Source organism: Globicephala melas, chromosome 20 (genome assembly GCF_963455315.2).
Source record: "Globicephala melas chromosome 20, mGloMel1.2, whole genome shotgun sequence".
NCBI lineage: Eukaryota > Metazoa > Chordata > Mammalia > Artiodactyla > Delphinidae > Globicephala > Globicephala melas.
In genome coordinates this window covers 37981881-37995363 of record NC_083333.1, presented here as the reverse complement: position 1 = coordinate 37995363, position 13483 = coordinate 37981881, and the positions used below count along the sequence as shown (strand labels likewise).

General features: G+C 53.1%; 1 protein-coding gene across 7 annotated transcripts in view; it reads right to left on the bottom strand.

The window, feature by feature from the left end:
* Positions 1–13483, bottom strand: part of ARHGAP27 (Rho GTPase activating protein 27) — a 30631-nt gene that overhangs the window by 14673 nt on the left and 2475 nt on the right. For all 7 annotated transcript variants that reach the window (XM_030848899.2, XM_030848903.2, XM_060290963.1 and 4 more), the window contains one exon: positions 12765–13439. In XM_030848899.2, the coding sequence (XP_030704759.1) occupies positions 12765–13421 (657 nt within the window). In that variant the 5' untranslated portion in view covers positions 13422–13439. The remainder of the gene's footprint in view (positions 1–12764; positions 13440–13483) is intronic.

Sequence of the window (13483 nt, the reverse complement as noted above, 5' to 3'; positions counted from 1 at the left end):
TCCTCCTCTCTCACCACACCCTCGCGCCTGGAGAGGCACATGCGGGGGGGGAAGGGGACACAACAAGCCAGCTGCATATCGCCCATCTCTCCAAAACTCTCACAGAAGTATCGGGCCAGAAGCAGGTGCAACCAGAAAATCCTATCAGCTGTCTGGGACCAGAGGCAAAAGAAATGCCCACAGACCAGCGACTGAGCCCAGGCTGGCTAAGGGGGGCCGGGGAAGGGGGGCCGGGGAAGGGGGGACAGGAACTCCTCGGCTGCCTCTGAGCCTGCTCTGTGCCACCCGGGCTGGGGTGGAGGGGGAAATGAGTCGTGATCTTTGTCCCCAGGGCCTTAGCCGTGTACAGAACCGCCCCTGTTCTGGCGTCTGTCCCTCCTCTGAGCACACCTTCTCCAGCACAGAGTCCAGGCCTCACTCCATATCCACCCCTACCACCGTGCAGTGGGGAGTCATGCCTGGCTCCGCCCCCTGAGAGGCACTTAGTGTGAGATTCCAAACACAATGACCTGGGGTGAGGTTCTTCTCCTGGGTTTGGGGCAGAAGCTCCATTCAATTAAAGGGAAAAGAGAATGGAGCCAGAGTCCAGAGACCTGGCTTCTTGTGTAGACTCTGTCTCAGTGTCTCTCTGGGCACCCCCTGGAATCTCTGGACCTCAGTTTCTTTATCCATAGAATGGGCTGTCATTCTCTCCCCCGCTCAAAGGGTTGGCTGGTACAAAAGAGCCAAGCAGGAACCTGAGTTCCCACCCCCACATGGGGACGTGGGGAGGAAAGCAGGGTTGCACTTCTGCTTTTCTGGTTTGGGGTTTCACTTGGGTGCCCTTGGTTCTGGACTCTGTTCCCAGCCTCTTGGTGCCCATCTCCCGGGTGCTTCGTGTCTCATCTCTGCTTCTCACTCTACTGTCCTGGGAAGGCTCAACCAGCTTTATTAGGTTAACAACTTGCAACCATATCTCCAGGTTGAGAAATCCAGCTGCCCCCCTCCCCCCGCCCCAGGATGGCCTCGGTACACTGAAAAGATGCACACACCGAGTTCATCTTCATTCTCCTCCCCATCTCAGCATCACCTCTGCTGCTCAAGCAGAAACCTAGAATCACCCTTGATTCCTTGTATCACCTGCCTCGGAGCCCTGGCGATCCAGCCTGCGGAAACCTTTCAGAATTACCAGTCCCCAGGTAACACCAGGGTTAGAGGAGCATGGGAACATCACCACAGGGAAGCCAACATTCAGATCTGAAACAGACATTCTACAGGACAGCTGGTCTGGTGTCTTTAACAAGTCCGTGTCAGGGCAGAAGGAAAGGAAGGGGGTTGTCAAGGGAGATTTAAGAGACAACCGAATGCAATGAATGCATAGGATTGGATCCTGGTTTGAACCGGCTGTGAGAGACTTGTCTTAGGATAATGGGGGAAATTTGACTATGGCTTGGATCTTAGAGGATATTAAAGCATTAATGTTAATTTTGTTAGATATAATAATGGTATCATGGTGATAGAGAAAAAGATCATTTTTGATCATTTTTAAGAGGTGCATGCTGAAGTTTTCAAGGGTGAAATATAATGAACTCTGGCATTTGTAACTTTCATAATTTTATTCTTGGCAAAAAAGATAGAACATGGAAAACGGTAACTGTTGAATCTAGCTAATAAGTATAATTATATTCACTTCAGTATTCTTTTTTCTTTTTTGTATGTTTGAAAAATTTCATAATAGAAAGAAAAAAAACCCTCAGACTTTTTTTTTTTTCTATTCTTCATCCTCAGTGTTACTACTTCACAAGGTATTCATTACTTCTTATCTGCAAACAGACCGGCCCTTCCAGCTCTCCCCTATTCCCAATCTGTCATAGACAAAGGAATTTCTCTCCCTTTACGATACAGTTCTGGGGCCAGGGATTCTGAAATATAGCAGCTTAAACATGCCCTGCTTCTCTTCTTCTCCCAGCTGCTACCCTCTCCTGCCCAAACCAAGTGGAAGCTGGTGCAGGTGAGTGGGCAGGACCTGGCTGGCACAGGTGAGAGGTCCTGAGACAGAGGCTGGGACCCGGGAGACCCTGGTGTAGACTGCCCTGCCACGGGACTTCACCTAGGGTGAAGGCAGGGGGAGCCTTGTCCAGACCCCTTGCCCCCAGGAGCTGATGGGGAGCCAAGCAGGTGGGCTAAACACCCTCTGTCCTTAAGGATGGGCCTGCCAAGGAGGCAGGGAGAATTCACACTGGCAGAGACCACCGCTGCTCTAGGGACCCCCCACCAAGCTCACCCCCAGCCCTGATGAGCAAAGACTCATAATAAACTCCACTCCTCTGATGGCCCAGGGGCTGGAGAGAGGTGGAACAAACAGAGCCACCAAACTGGCCACTGCTATCAGACCCCAGTACGACTGGGACGCAGGACACGCTAAAGACGCCATCACAAATCATGGCAGGAAGAAGAACTTGTCAGTAAAGGGGGATGGGACAACTGGAGGACCATCTGGAAAGAAAAGGTAATTAAAGGTGAGTCGACATCTCACTCTGTCCACTCAGACATACCCCCGAAGGATCAAAGATTCAGATGTTAAAAGTGAAGCCATAGGGCTTCCCTGGTGGCACAGTGGTTGAGAGTCTGCCTGCCGATGCAGGGGACGCGGGTTCGTGCCCGGGTTCGGGAGGATCCCACATGCCGCGGAGCGGCTGGGCCCGTGAGCCATGGCCGCTGAGCCTGCGCGTTTGGAGCCTGTGCTCCGCAACGGGAGAGGCCCCAGCAGTGAGAGGCCCGCGTACCGCAAAAAAAAAAAAAAAAAAAAAGTGAAGCCATAACAACAATACTCAGAGAGGAAAATACAAGCAAAATTCTCTTTTAAAAAAAAGCCTTTGTGGGATTTCCCTGGAGGTCCAGTGGTTAAGACTCCGCACTTCCAATGCAGGGGGCGCGGGTTCGATCCCTGTTGGGGAACTAAGATCCCACATGCCGCGTAGTGCAGCCAAAGGTGGGGGGGGGGAAGCCTTAGTAACAAAGACTCTAAATATAAATGCCATAAAATAAGTGAGTTATACATTTGACTACATAAATGTATTTTAAGAAAACTTGTGTGGCCAAAAATTACCATTAGCAAAGTCAAAAGACAAACTTTGACAAGGGATTACAGCTCATGTAATAAGACAAAGGGTGATTTTCCCTACAGAAAGACCTCCTGGAAATCAACAAAGAAAAAGACCAATAATTCAACAGATAAATGAGCAAAGGATAGGAACAGGCCATTCACAGAGAAAGAGAAGCAAACAGTCCTCAAATATGTAAAAAGATGCTCATTCTCACTGGAAAGAGAAATGCAAATTCAAGCTACCTTAAGATAATACATTTTCCTGTCAGATTGGCAGAAACCAAAATTTTGATGACACTCAGTCGGTAAGGCCGTGGAGAAATAGTCGTGCTCATTTGCATCGGTGGGAGAGCAAATTGGTATAAGCCCCACCCACAGCAATTTGGCAACATCTAACGAATACCTACTGTTTACCCTACTGTTCAACCCAGCAATTGTACTTCTGGGATTTATCCTCGATTTACCGGTACAGGTGTAAAAGATGATTTATTATAGTGTTGTTTGTAATAGCAAAAGATAGGACACAATCCAAGTGTCCATCAACAGTGGACTGGTTAAATGAATTATGATACCTCCCTACAATGGGAAACCATGTAGCTATAAGGAAGGATACTTTCTGTGTACAATCTCCAAGATACACTGTTAAATCAAAAAGGCAAAAAATAACAAGATATAGGACCCTGTGTCCTGCATACTATCTTTGTGTAAGAGAGACAGAAAACAGTCAAATATATATTGATACCAGTTTGTGTTTGTATAAAGAAACTCTGGAAGAATAGAAAAAGAATTAATAAGAGTGGTGACTTTTGAGCCAATGGAGAACAGGGCATGGAAGCAATGGTGTGAGAATTATTGCTATATACTTTTTTTTTTTTTTTTGCCGTACGCGGGCCTCTCACTGCTGTGGCCTCTCCTGTTGCAGAGCACAGGCTCCGGACGCGCAGGCTCAGCGGCCATGACTCACGGGCCCAACTGCTCCGCGGCATGTGGGATCTTCCCAGACCGGGGCACAAACCCGTGTCCCCTGCATCGGCAGGCGGACTCTCAACCACTGCACCACCAGGGAAGCCCTGCTATATACTTTTTAATATTGCTTTGATTTTTTTTAACACATGTAAGTATACTACCTGGTTTACGAAAACAAAAACAAAAAACACCTTGAGGCTATTCGAAAGATAGAGGGCTGGAAAATATAATTACAACATGAACAAAAAATAAAAACTCTTAAGGAGATTCAAGTAAGGCACAAAAGAAGGAAAAAAAGGACTATTTTAGAACTTAAAATATATTGTTGTACTACTAATTGAAGGAGAAGAGAGTCACTCTTGAGATTCAAATGTGTGGCCTGGGAGACCAAGCAGAAAAATACCTCAAACCTCAGAGCAAAAGCACATAGAGATGGAAGTAAAGAGGGAAAAGATAAGAAACTGGTGGGATCCAGCCAGGAGCGCTAACATGCAAAGGAAAGAAAAAGTAAAAGAAACAATAATCATGTAACAAAGAGATTCCCTAAGCTGGAAAAAGACCCAAGTCTGCAGACTGACAGTGCTCTGAGAGCTCCAGATGGGCTGCTGAGAAAGAGTCCTCATCACACACATCCTCTACAACACACTGGATTAGGAACCCCAGGGAAAAGCAGAAGCCACTAATGGCGAGCAAAGTGCAGCAGGACAACAGATTAACAGGGAGAGAAAAAGGGAATCGAGAGCAACCTGACTGAAGGGGAAAAGAAAACCACAAGGTAAACCAATCAATGTAAAATCAACCATTAGTGGGACTTCCCTGATGGTCCAGTGGTTAAGACTCCACGCTCCCAATGCAGGGGGTCCGGGTTTGATCTCCGGTCAGGGAACTAGATCCTGCATGCCGCAACAACTAAAGACACCACGTGGCAACGAAGATCCCCGCGTGCCGCAACTAAGACCTGGCGCAGCCAAATAAATAAATAAGTAACAAAATAAAATAAACCATTAGTAATAAAATCAAGGACAGTGTATCAATTGTTAAATGAAATGTGAACAGATTGAATTATCCCATTAAGAGACAGCTTGGGTTTTAAAAAAACAGTGATATGATATGTACAAGAAATACACTTAAAAAAATGATAATGGTTGAAAATAAAAGGATACTGAGAGACCAGCAAGTGCAAAAAATAAAATAAAATGAAATAAAAAGGAAGCATGGCCATATTAATAACAGAAAGGTGGAATTTCAGGTTTAAGCACTAAGCAGGATAAAAAGGGACATGGCAGAATGATAGAAAGGCACGATTTGTGAAGATGGGACGGTCAAAACCTGTATGCTCCCAATAGCATTATAGTTAAACAGAAAAAGCAAAAACTATTAAAAGTACAAGAAAAGGGCTTCCCTGGTGGTGAAGTGGTTAGGAATCCGCCTGCCAATGCAGGGGACACGGGTTCGAGCCCTGGTCCGGGAAGATCCCACATGCCGCGGAGCAACTCAGCCCGTGCGCCACAACTACTGAGCCTGCGCTCTAGAGCCCGCAAGCCACAACTACTGAGCCCGCGAGCCTAGAGCCCGTGCTCCGCAACAAGAGAAGCCACCGCAATGAGAAACCTGCGCACCGCAGCGAAGAGTAGCCCCCGCTCACCGCAACTAGAGAAAGCCCGCGCGCAGCAACGAAGACCCAACACAGCCAAAAATAAATAAGTTTTTTAAAAAAGTACAAGAATAAATTTACAGAGAGAATTTGAGTGGGAGATTTAATAAACCTCTATCAGAATCAGAACAAAAGACAAAAAAAGAAGCGTACAAAGGAAATGTATCTGAATAATATAATCAATAAACTTGATTTGATACATATGGACCCTTACATCCCTTAAACAGAAAATATATACAGTTTTTGTAGGTCTATGGAGAACTTTGAAAACTTAAAAAGGAATACTTTCCCGGTAAAATATGAAAAGGACAAAATTAACTAGAGAACCAGTGGGAAAATTGAAAAGACTAATTACCACTGATGAGAAGAAGAAAAAAAAATCTGTCACTGCAAAAGCACCAGGTCCAGAAGGTTCTGCAGGAGGCTGAACTGTAGAAACCGTTAGGATTCACCTCTGACATCCCCTCCCTGGACAGGAGGATTGTAGATTTCCCTTTCGCCTGAGAGATCCCGGGAGGGGGGCTTCTCGGACGTGCCCCCCACGGCACCGTGCAGTGACATTCGCCACAAAATACTGTAACTGTCATTTACTTGTCAATCTCTCCCCCTGGACAGTAAGCTACCTGAGGGCAGGGACCACCTCTGATTTTTCATTGTCTCCCAGAGCCTGGTAACATCACCTGCCATTTACTGAATCAAGGAACGTGGAAGTGAAAAAGTACAGCATAATCGTCAGCACACTGGGATGCCTGTAAAACTCCCCAACATGTAAGCCTAGGAAAGCAGAATGGATGGAGAGAAACCCAAATCCTAAATCATTAGATTGAAGTTCCCCCTCCCACCCCTTTATCCAAATATTTGCAATGGGGTTAAATTATTTTTATAGGGAAACAGGCATTTACAAGTTCAGACAAGGCGAGGAGCACTCCAGTGTATAATGAGGAGTGAAGACGGCTGGCAGGGTCTGGAGGCAGGCCTCTTCTGGGCTTCCTCTCTCCGGCCCAAGTGGGCCCGGCCTCCAGGACAGACATGAAGCCTAGACATGGAGTCCTGGCCTACTCACCTTCATGCTCACGATGGACCTGCAGGCAGGGCAAGGAGAGGATGCAGGGCGGCACCATGGAGCCCAGAGCCTGGGCTGGACAAAGGGTCCTGCAGGCTTCATCTTGCCTAGGCAGTAGCTCTGGAAATCCCCTCAACACCACAATCCTTCCTCAATTTGGAAACAGTGTCCGAATTTTAGCAAGCACCCCTTCGCGGGACCCAGCGCTGGGAGCCCCATTTCCCTCAACACCAACCAACATCAACTGTCCCCTTGCTGATCCACTTAGATCCAGCTCCAAAGCTCCCCAACACTCTGCCGTGGAACCTTGACCACGTTCTGATCATCAGCTACCTCCGGCCATGACCATGGGCTCTCCCATGCCCAGGACCTGGCACTGACTGGCCATCGGGGCTGGCATTCAGTACCAACTGCCCGACCCCTCCCACTGTTGGACCGACAGCTCCAGGAAGGGCAGAGAAAATAGATACAGAGTGAGGCCAGCTGCCGGAGCCCAGGAAGGAAGTGGGGAGGCAGGTGGGCTTGCCGCGGGGTTGTCTCAGGAGGCCTGGGGGCTGAAGGGAACCGGGTGAAATGAGGCCCAGGCTGGGGGAGCGGGGGAATCACCGAGTGACAACAGTCTGCAGGGTGGGAGGTTGCTCCTTTCTGCCTTGGGGGCAGTGGGCAGGGGGGGCTCTCAGTGGGCAGGAATGTGGGGTGAGGATGGAAGGGAGCTCCCCAAGAACCTGCTCTTTCACAAACCAGGTCATAGGTTGGGCAGTGGGGCTCCCGGGCCAGCCTGGGGCTGCAGGTGAGTCATGGGGAGGGTAAGTTCAGGCCAGGTGTCAAGAAAGCAGCTGGGCCACCCCAGGGCAGCTGCCCTTGCTGGGTCGGGGTGGGCTGAGGTGTTGGAAGGAGGGCGTATGGACAAGGGGACTCATTAGGTCCTTCGCTTGGCCTCGGCTCCCCTGTTCTTACCAGCCCCCCGTTTTAGAAGGCCCCCTGGCTGGTCCCAAAGGGGGATCCAGGTGGGTCAGCCCAAGGCCAGTTCCCTTATCTCCATCACAGCTGCCTGGGGCTGCCCCTGGAGTCTGTCCCAGGGAGTGCGTGCCAGGGCTGGGATCCAGAGAGGAGAGTGGGGCACCTGGCAGCAGGGGTCACCGGGTGGGTTCTAGCGTACAGGGAAAGGCCGGGAGGGGAGTCGGGGAGAGAGTGGGAAAACCGCTGTGGCACGCCCCTCCTCCCCCCAGGGTCCCAGCTCCTTGGGAGGCGAAAGGTCACTCACGGTTCCTGGCAGAGGAGGAGGGAGCAACGAGGGCCCTGGGGTTCCTTCCAGTCCAGAACCCGCTCAGGTGCGGTGCCTCCTGGGCTGTTTGCATAAGCAGCTGCAGAGGCCAGGGCTGTAACGCCTTCCTCCCTGGGGCCAATGCTCCGGCAGCAGGGGCGGGCTCCAGTCCAGGTGGCCGGCCTGGGCCTTCCCACCTCTGAGTCAGCTTGAGGCAGCGATGGTGACCACACCCTGAAATCCCAGAGTCAGGACGGCCCCCCCGCCTGCCTCAGAAGGGTGTGCTTCTGCCCCCTCCTGGGGCATCTCATTCTCAAGGGGAGCGTTTGGAATCCCTGCCTCCTCCGTGCCCCCATGCCCACGGCTGGGCACATACGGAGCACACAGAAAAGTGAACACTTGGGAATCCCCTGGCGGTCCAGGGGTTAGGACTCGGCGCTTCCACTGCCGGGGGCCCGGGTTCAATCCCTGGTCAGGGAACTAAGATCCCGCGAGCCGCGCGGTGCCGCCAAAAAATACCCAAAAGTGAACCCTTGTTTGCCTTGGGCTTGTACTGTCCTTGCTGAGAACAGTGGCCAAGCCCGAAAGCCGCCTGGCTGAGACTGGGCCTGGTAAGGGTGGGGTTTGGGGTCTGGAGGCCTGCAGCTGGTCTGGAAGCAGCCACCCCCTGGCCTTGTGGCCTCTGGCCAGTCACTAAAGCTCTTTGAACCTCTGTTTGCACTCGGGACAAACATGTGGGGGTACCCATGCCTGCCTCCCGGGCTGCTGGGAGGATGAGTGTTTGAGAGCCCACAGGACCGTTAGCCCCTTTGGGACAGGGACCGTCATGTCTTACCATGCTTTGTGTCCCGGTGGCCAGCACACGCTAGACGCTCACTGTGTGCTTCCCCAGCCAAGTGAATGGTTAATGACGAGGCTATGAAATGCCCCACGTGGTACAGGCTCCTCTCCTGTGGCGGGGACAGTCCCTGCCTCTGCCAATTGTCCTGCCCTCCTCGCCACCATCTCCCCCTGTCCAATGGCCCATCAAGTGGACACTGTTCCTACCCCGCCAATGACCCCATGTCACCTCCATGCACACATCCTTGCTCCTCCTCAGAGGAAGTAGGTCCCTTCCCCTCTGCTCTGGGTCCCTCCCTCACTCCTTTCTCCTGGGATCTCATCCCTTCAACGACCTCCTCACCATCCTCAGCCTCCCCCTCTTCCTGCCCCTTCACTGAGATTTGGGGGAGTCTCCACCCTAGATCTGCACCCGCATCTGACCACACGGGTCCCCCTCCCTGCTAAGCTTCTGAGAGTTGTCTACATGCTACCTGTGTCCTCACCCTCATTTCTCTGGCCCTTTGCTCTCTGCCTTCAGCAACCCCTTGACCCCTTGACCAGCTTCTGATAAGGTGGCCGCTGACCTTCTGGTGGCCACTACCGATAAATGTTCGATGGCCTTCATCTAACTTCCCTTTTCTCTGGACACTTCCCCTCGGCTTCTGGGTCAGCACTCTCCTGCTTTTTCTCTTTGTTCCCTGACTGTTCTTTCCCCTTATGATCCTCTCTCCTCCCTCTGTCAGTCACCCAAATGCAATAGCCCCAAGGCTGTTCAGGTGCTCCATTCCCCAAGTCCACATTCTCTCCACACCCATGGCTCCTCCATCACAGGCTGAAGGTCTCCTCCTGGATGGCAGCCCCAGCTATCCGACTGCCTACTGGACCAGGCAGGGCCAAAGTGGGCACCGCGTCTTTCCTCCACCCCTTCCTCCCCAGTTATCCAGCTGTGAACAGCACCACTGTCTGCCCCAGAGTGCAGACTGGGAGACTGGAGCTCCTCCTGATTTCCCACCCCCCCCCGACCCATCAGCCACCAGGTCCCGCCAAGTCTACCTCCCAAATCTCCCATTATCACTGCGTGCCTGGGAGACCATGAAGGTCCTCGTCATTCTCCAAGGCCCAGCCACAGGGGTTTTTCCTCAATCCCCCTCCCTTCTCTGCTGAAAGCCTTCCAACAGCTGCAGGATAAAGTCCAAATTCCTGGCGAGAGCCCATGAGCCCCGGCTCGGCAAGACACCATCCACTCCCGACCCCAAGCCCCCATTCCTGAGCCCCAGCTGTAAGGCCCCAGAGGTGCCGCATCTTCCCGCACCTCCACCTCTGCCCATGCACCCCGAGTGTAGCTCCATTACAGGTGGCCTGTGTCAGGCACTGAAGTCCCCTCCTCCCAATCTCCCATCCCAGACAGCGAACCCCTCAGAGCTGGATCTGTGCCTCAGTCACCTTTAGATCCAAAGGTCCACCTGGTGCTTGGCAGGTGTTCAGTCAATTCACATGTAGTGAATGGAGGGGAAAGGTAGGACCTGCTTCTCCTGCATCCTCCAAGGAGAAAACAGGCAGGCTCACCTTTCAGGAAACTACTTCTCTAAATGCTATCTTGAACAACTGAGAGCAGGGTGGGATTTCCTTCCCAGGAGGGAACCATCTGCCCACCCCTGGAGTTCGTCAGGGATGGGGTGTCAAGGGAAGCCCACAGCTGACACTCGAATAAAGCACAGTCACAGGGAGTGTGGTATTATACCCATTACACAGGGGAGGAAACAGGACCAGAGATGCTAAGTGACTTGTTGAGGTCACACAGTGAATTAGGGCCAGAAGTGGGACTGGGCAGAGCCTCTCTGCCAAAATCCAGGTGTCTGGGAGACACCCCAGTTCCTCCCTGTACAAGCGCTACCCCCATCATCACCTGTGTCCACATACTCCTAATACACCACTGCAGCTGCCGCAGCTAGAGAAAGAAAGGGCAGTGACCCTGGCTCCTGGGGTGATTTCTCTTCTCAGGAGGTACCAGGATGCGGGGAGTGGGGTGGGGTGGTGGTGTCTCCTCTCCCTCTTTCTCCCATCTTGGTCCTGGGCTCATGGGTGGAGCCCCTTGGGCAGACCTGCAGAGCCCCGGTTCATGGTAAGGGGGCTGGCTCTCCTCGTCCCTCTTCAACACATTCGGCAAGGCTCTGGGCCAGGCCCTATGCCAGGTGCTGGGGTTCAGAGAGAAAGGCCAGTCCCCCACCTCAAGGATCGAGGAGTGCACCTCCAAGGGCCAGACAGACATTCCCACCATCACAAGGACAGAGAATGTGGAAAGGCCCCGGAGTGTGCCGCCGAGAGCCTGCTCAGTAAACGGAGGGGCGCCGGGGAAGGGGTGCTGGCATCCAGCCATGTATTCCAGAGGAGCCTGGCTGAAGGACTCGCCCCATCCCTGCTCCGCCCTCGCAACTCTCCCAGCTCCAGGTCTGGGTCCCAATCTCCTTCCCCACCCACCGCATGCTGTTCTCCGCTCTGGCCACCAGGGGGCGGGTTGGTCCTTGCAGAAACCTTAGCAAAGGTGGCGTGCACCCGGAGGAAAAGACACCCAGTGGGACCTCAGCCGGTCTTGGCTGACCGCCTACTACGTGCCAAGCACTTCCACGCTTCACCTCGTTTAAGGCTCTCAACGCCTCGAATCCTTTGGTATTGTTCTGCATGTACACAAGAGGGCATCGTGGCCAGGGGAATGAAGCGGCTTGTCAGGAGCTGGCAGGTGACCCAGCAGAGTCAAATTCGAGTCTCTGCCTCAAATCCTGAACACTGCACCATAACGAGACCGGGCGGAGGGAAGACCCAGGAACTCACAGATGGGGACGGTGCCTCTTTCTTCCCAGACTCAGTCCCTGAACGTGGCAGGCATCAATATTTATTGTAATCATACTGGGTCCAAAGAAGGAAATCAGAGACTCACAAGCTTCAGGGGTCATCCATCCCCTACCCCCTTGATCTAAACACGAACTGAGACCCTGAGAGAGGAAGTGGATTGCCCATAATTACACAGCTGTCAGATGTGGCACATGTCAGAGGGGGCCTGTGCCCTCCACGCCCCCACCTCTCCCTGAAAAGTCCCTAAACTTGAAGAGGTCCAGGCCGCCGAAGTATTCTGAGGATGTAAGAGTTTTTAAAAGGTGCTCTTATTTTAAATGATATTTAAATAAAAATTTTAAATTTCCCAAATTTACATAACCGAATTCTGAGGCAAAAAGAACATCCTCGCGATAACTGGACTTCTTTCTGAAACAAAACCATCAAAATTACAAAAAAAAAAAAAAAAAAAGGAACTAAAATGTTGGAACCAGTCAAAAAAGGAAGGAAGCAGACCCCTGACTTTCACATCCATTATCTCCTCCGACGCCCAAGCTCATGTGAGAAAGGCGAGGCAGGTAGAGCCGGCGGCGGCAGGTCCACAGTCCCCTATTTCATTCTGGATACGTTTTGGAATGGTTCGGATTTTAGAAGGATAACCGGCGCACACACCTGCCACAGGTGACATAACTCTCCCTGCAAGGCTTGGGCAGCAGCCTGTAATCGGGTTTATTTGCACTTCTGCAGCAAAACTTGAATATTCACACTAAATGGGATAAATTAAGACCGTCCACGGCCGCACATGGTTCAAGTCAAAGTTTGCCATCAGCTGAGTTACAAAAACCCTTTGGGCTCCAGGGAGCTTTGACATTTGGGAATTGCAGCTAAGAGATCGTTAGTAAGCCTGTACCCCTCTCGTTTCGTAGTTGAGTAAAGTTAGGCTCGGCGTGAGCGGTCCAAAGCCGGCGGACACTGCTGCTCCGTGGAGCCCGATGCAAGACTGAGCGGGTCTCCTAGGGCCGCCACTCGCGGCGCGCGTAACTCCCGCCCGTCTGCCCGCTCCCGGCTCCCCATGGCGTACCTGCTCCGGGTGCTGCTCCAGCGGCTGGCCGCGCACGTCCTGGATGGCCTCGTAGACGTTTTCGGAGTTGCTGCCCGCCAGAGGCCGCGGGCACAACCAAGAGCCCGCCACGCTGCAGGCCTTGAGGCTGCCCCCGCTCCCGAGGAGACCGGCAGGGGGCGCGGCGGTGCGGGCCAGGTCGTCCAAAGACTGCGCGGGCCGCACAGGTGCCATGGGCCTCGTGTACAGGCAGGCGGGCAGGCAGGGCGCCAGGCTTCGGCGCTGGCTTGCTGCGCCGCGCCGAGCTAGGCCGCACATGGAGCCCGCGCGGCCCCGGGGCTCGGCGGGCGCGCCGTCGGGACCGGCGGGCGCCGACGCTCTCACGAAGCGGTAGTCATAGGAGAGCGGTTCGGGGTCTGCGGGACCCGGAAGGCGCGCGGGCGGCTGCGGGGCGGGGGCAGGGTGACCGAGGGCAGGCAGCTCGCGCACGTACTGCGCCGGCAGGTAGAAGGGGCGGCCGCCGGGCTCGCTGCGCACGTGCCACCAGTGCTCCGTGCTGCGGCGCAGCAGGCGGTAGCGCTCGTTGGGCTGGATGGCAATGCGGCGCCCGTCCTTGCCCGTGTACTCGAAGGGATGCTCCACCAGCACGTACACGTCCCCCTCGACGTCCGCCGCCATCGTGGCCGCGGCGTGTCCCTGTGGGCAACGAGGAGGAGGGGCGCGGAGGTCAGGGCCGCCGA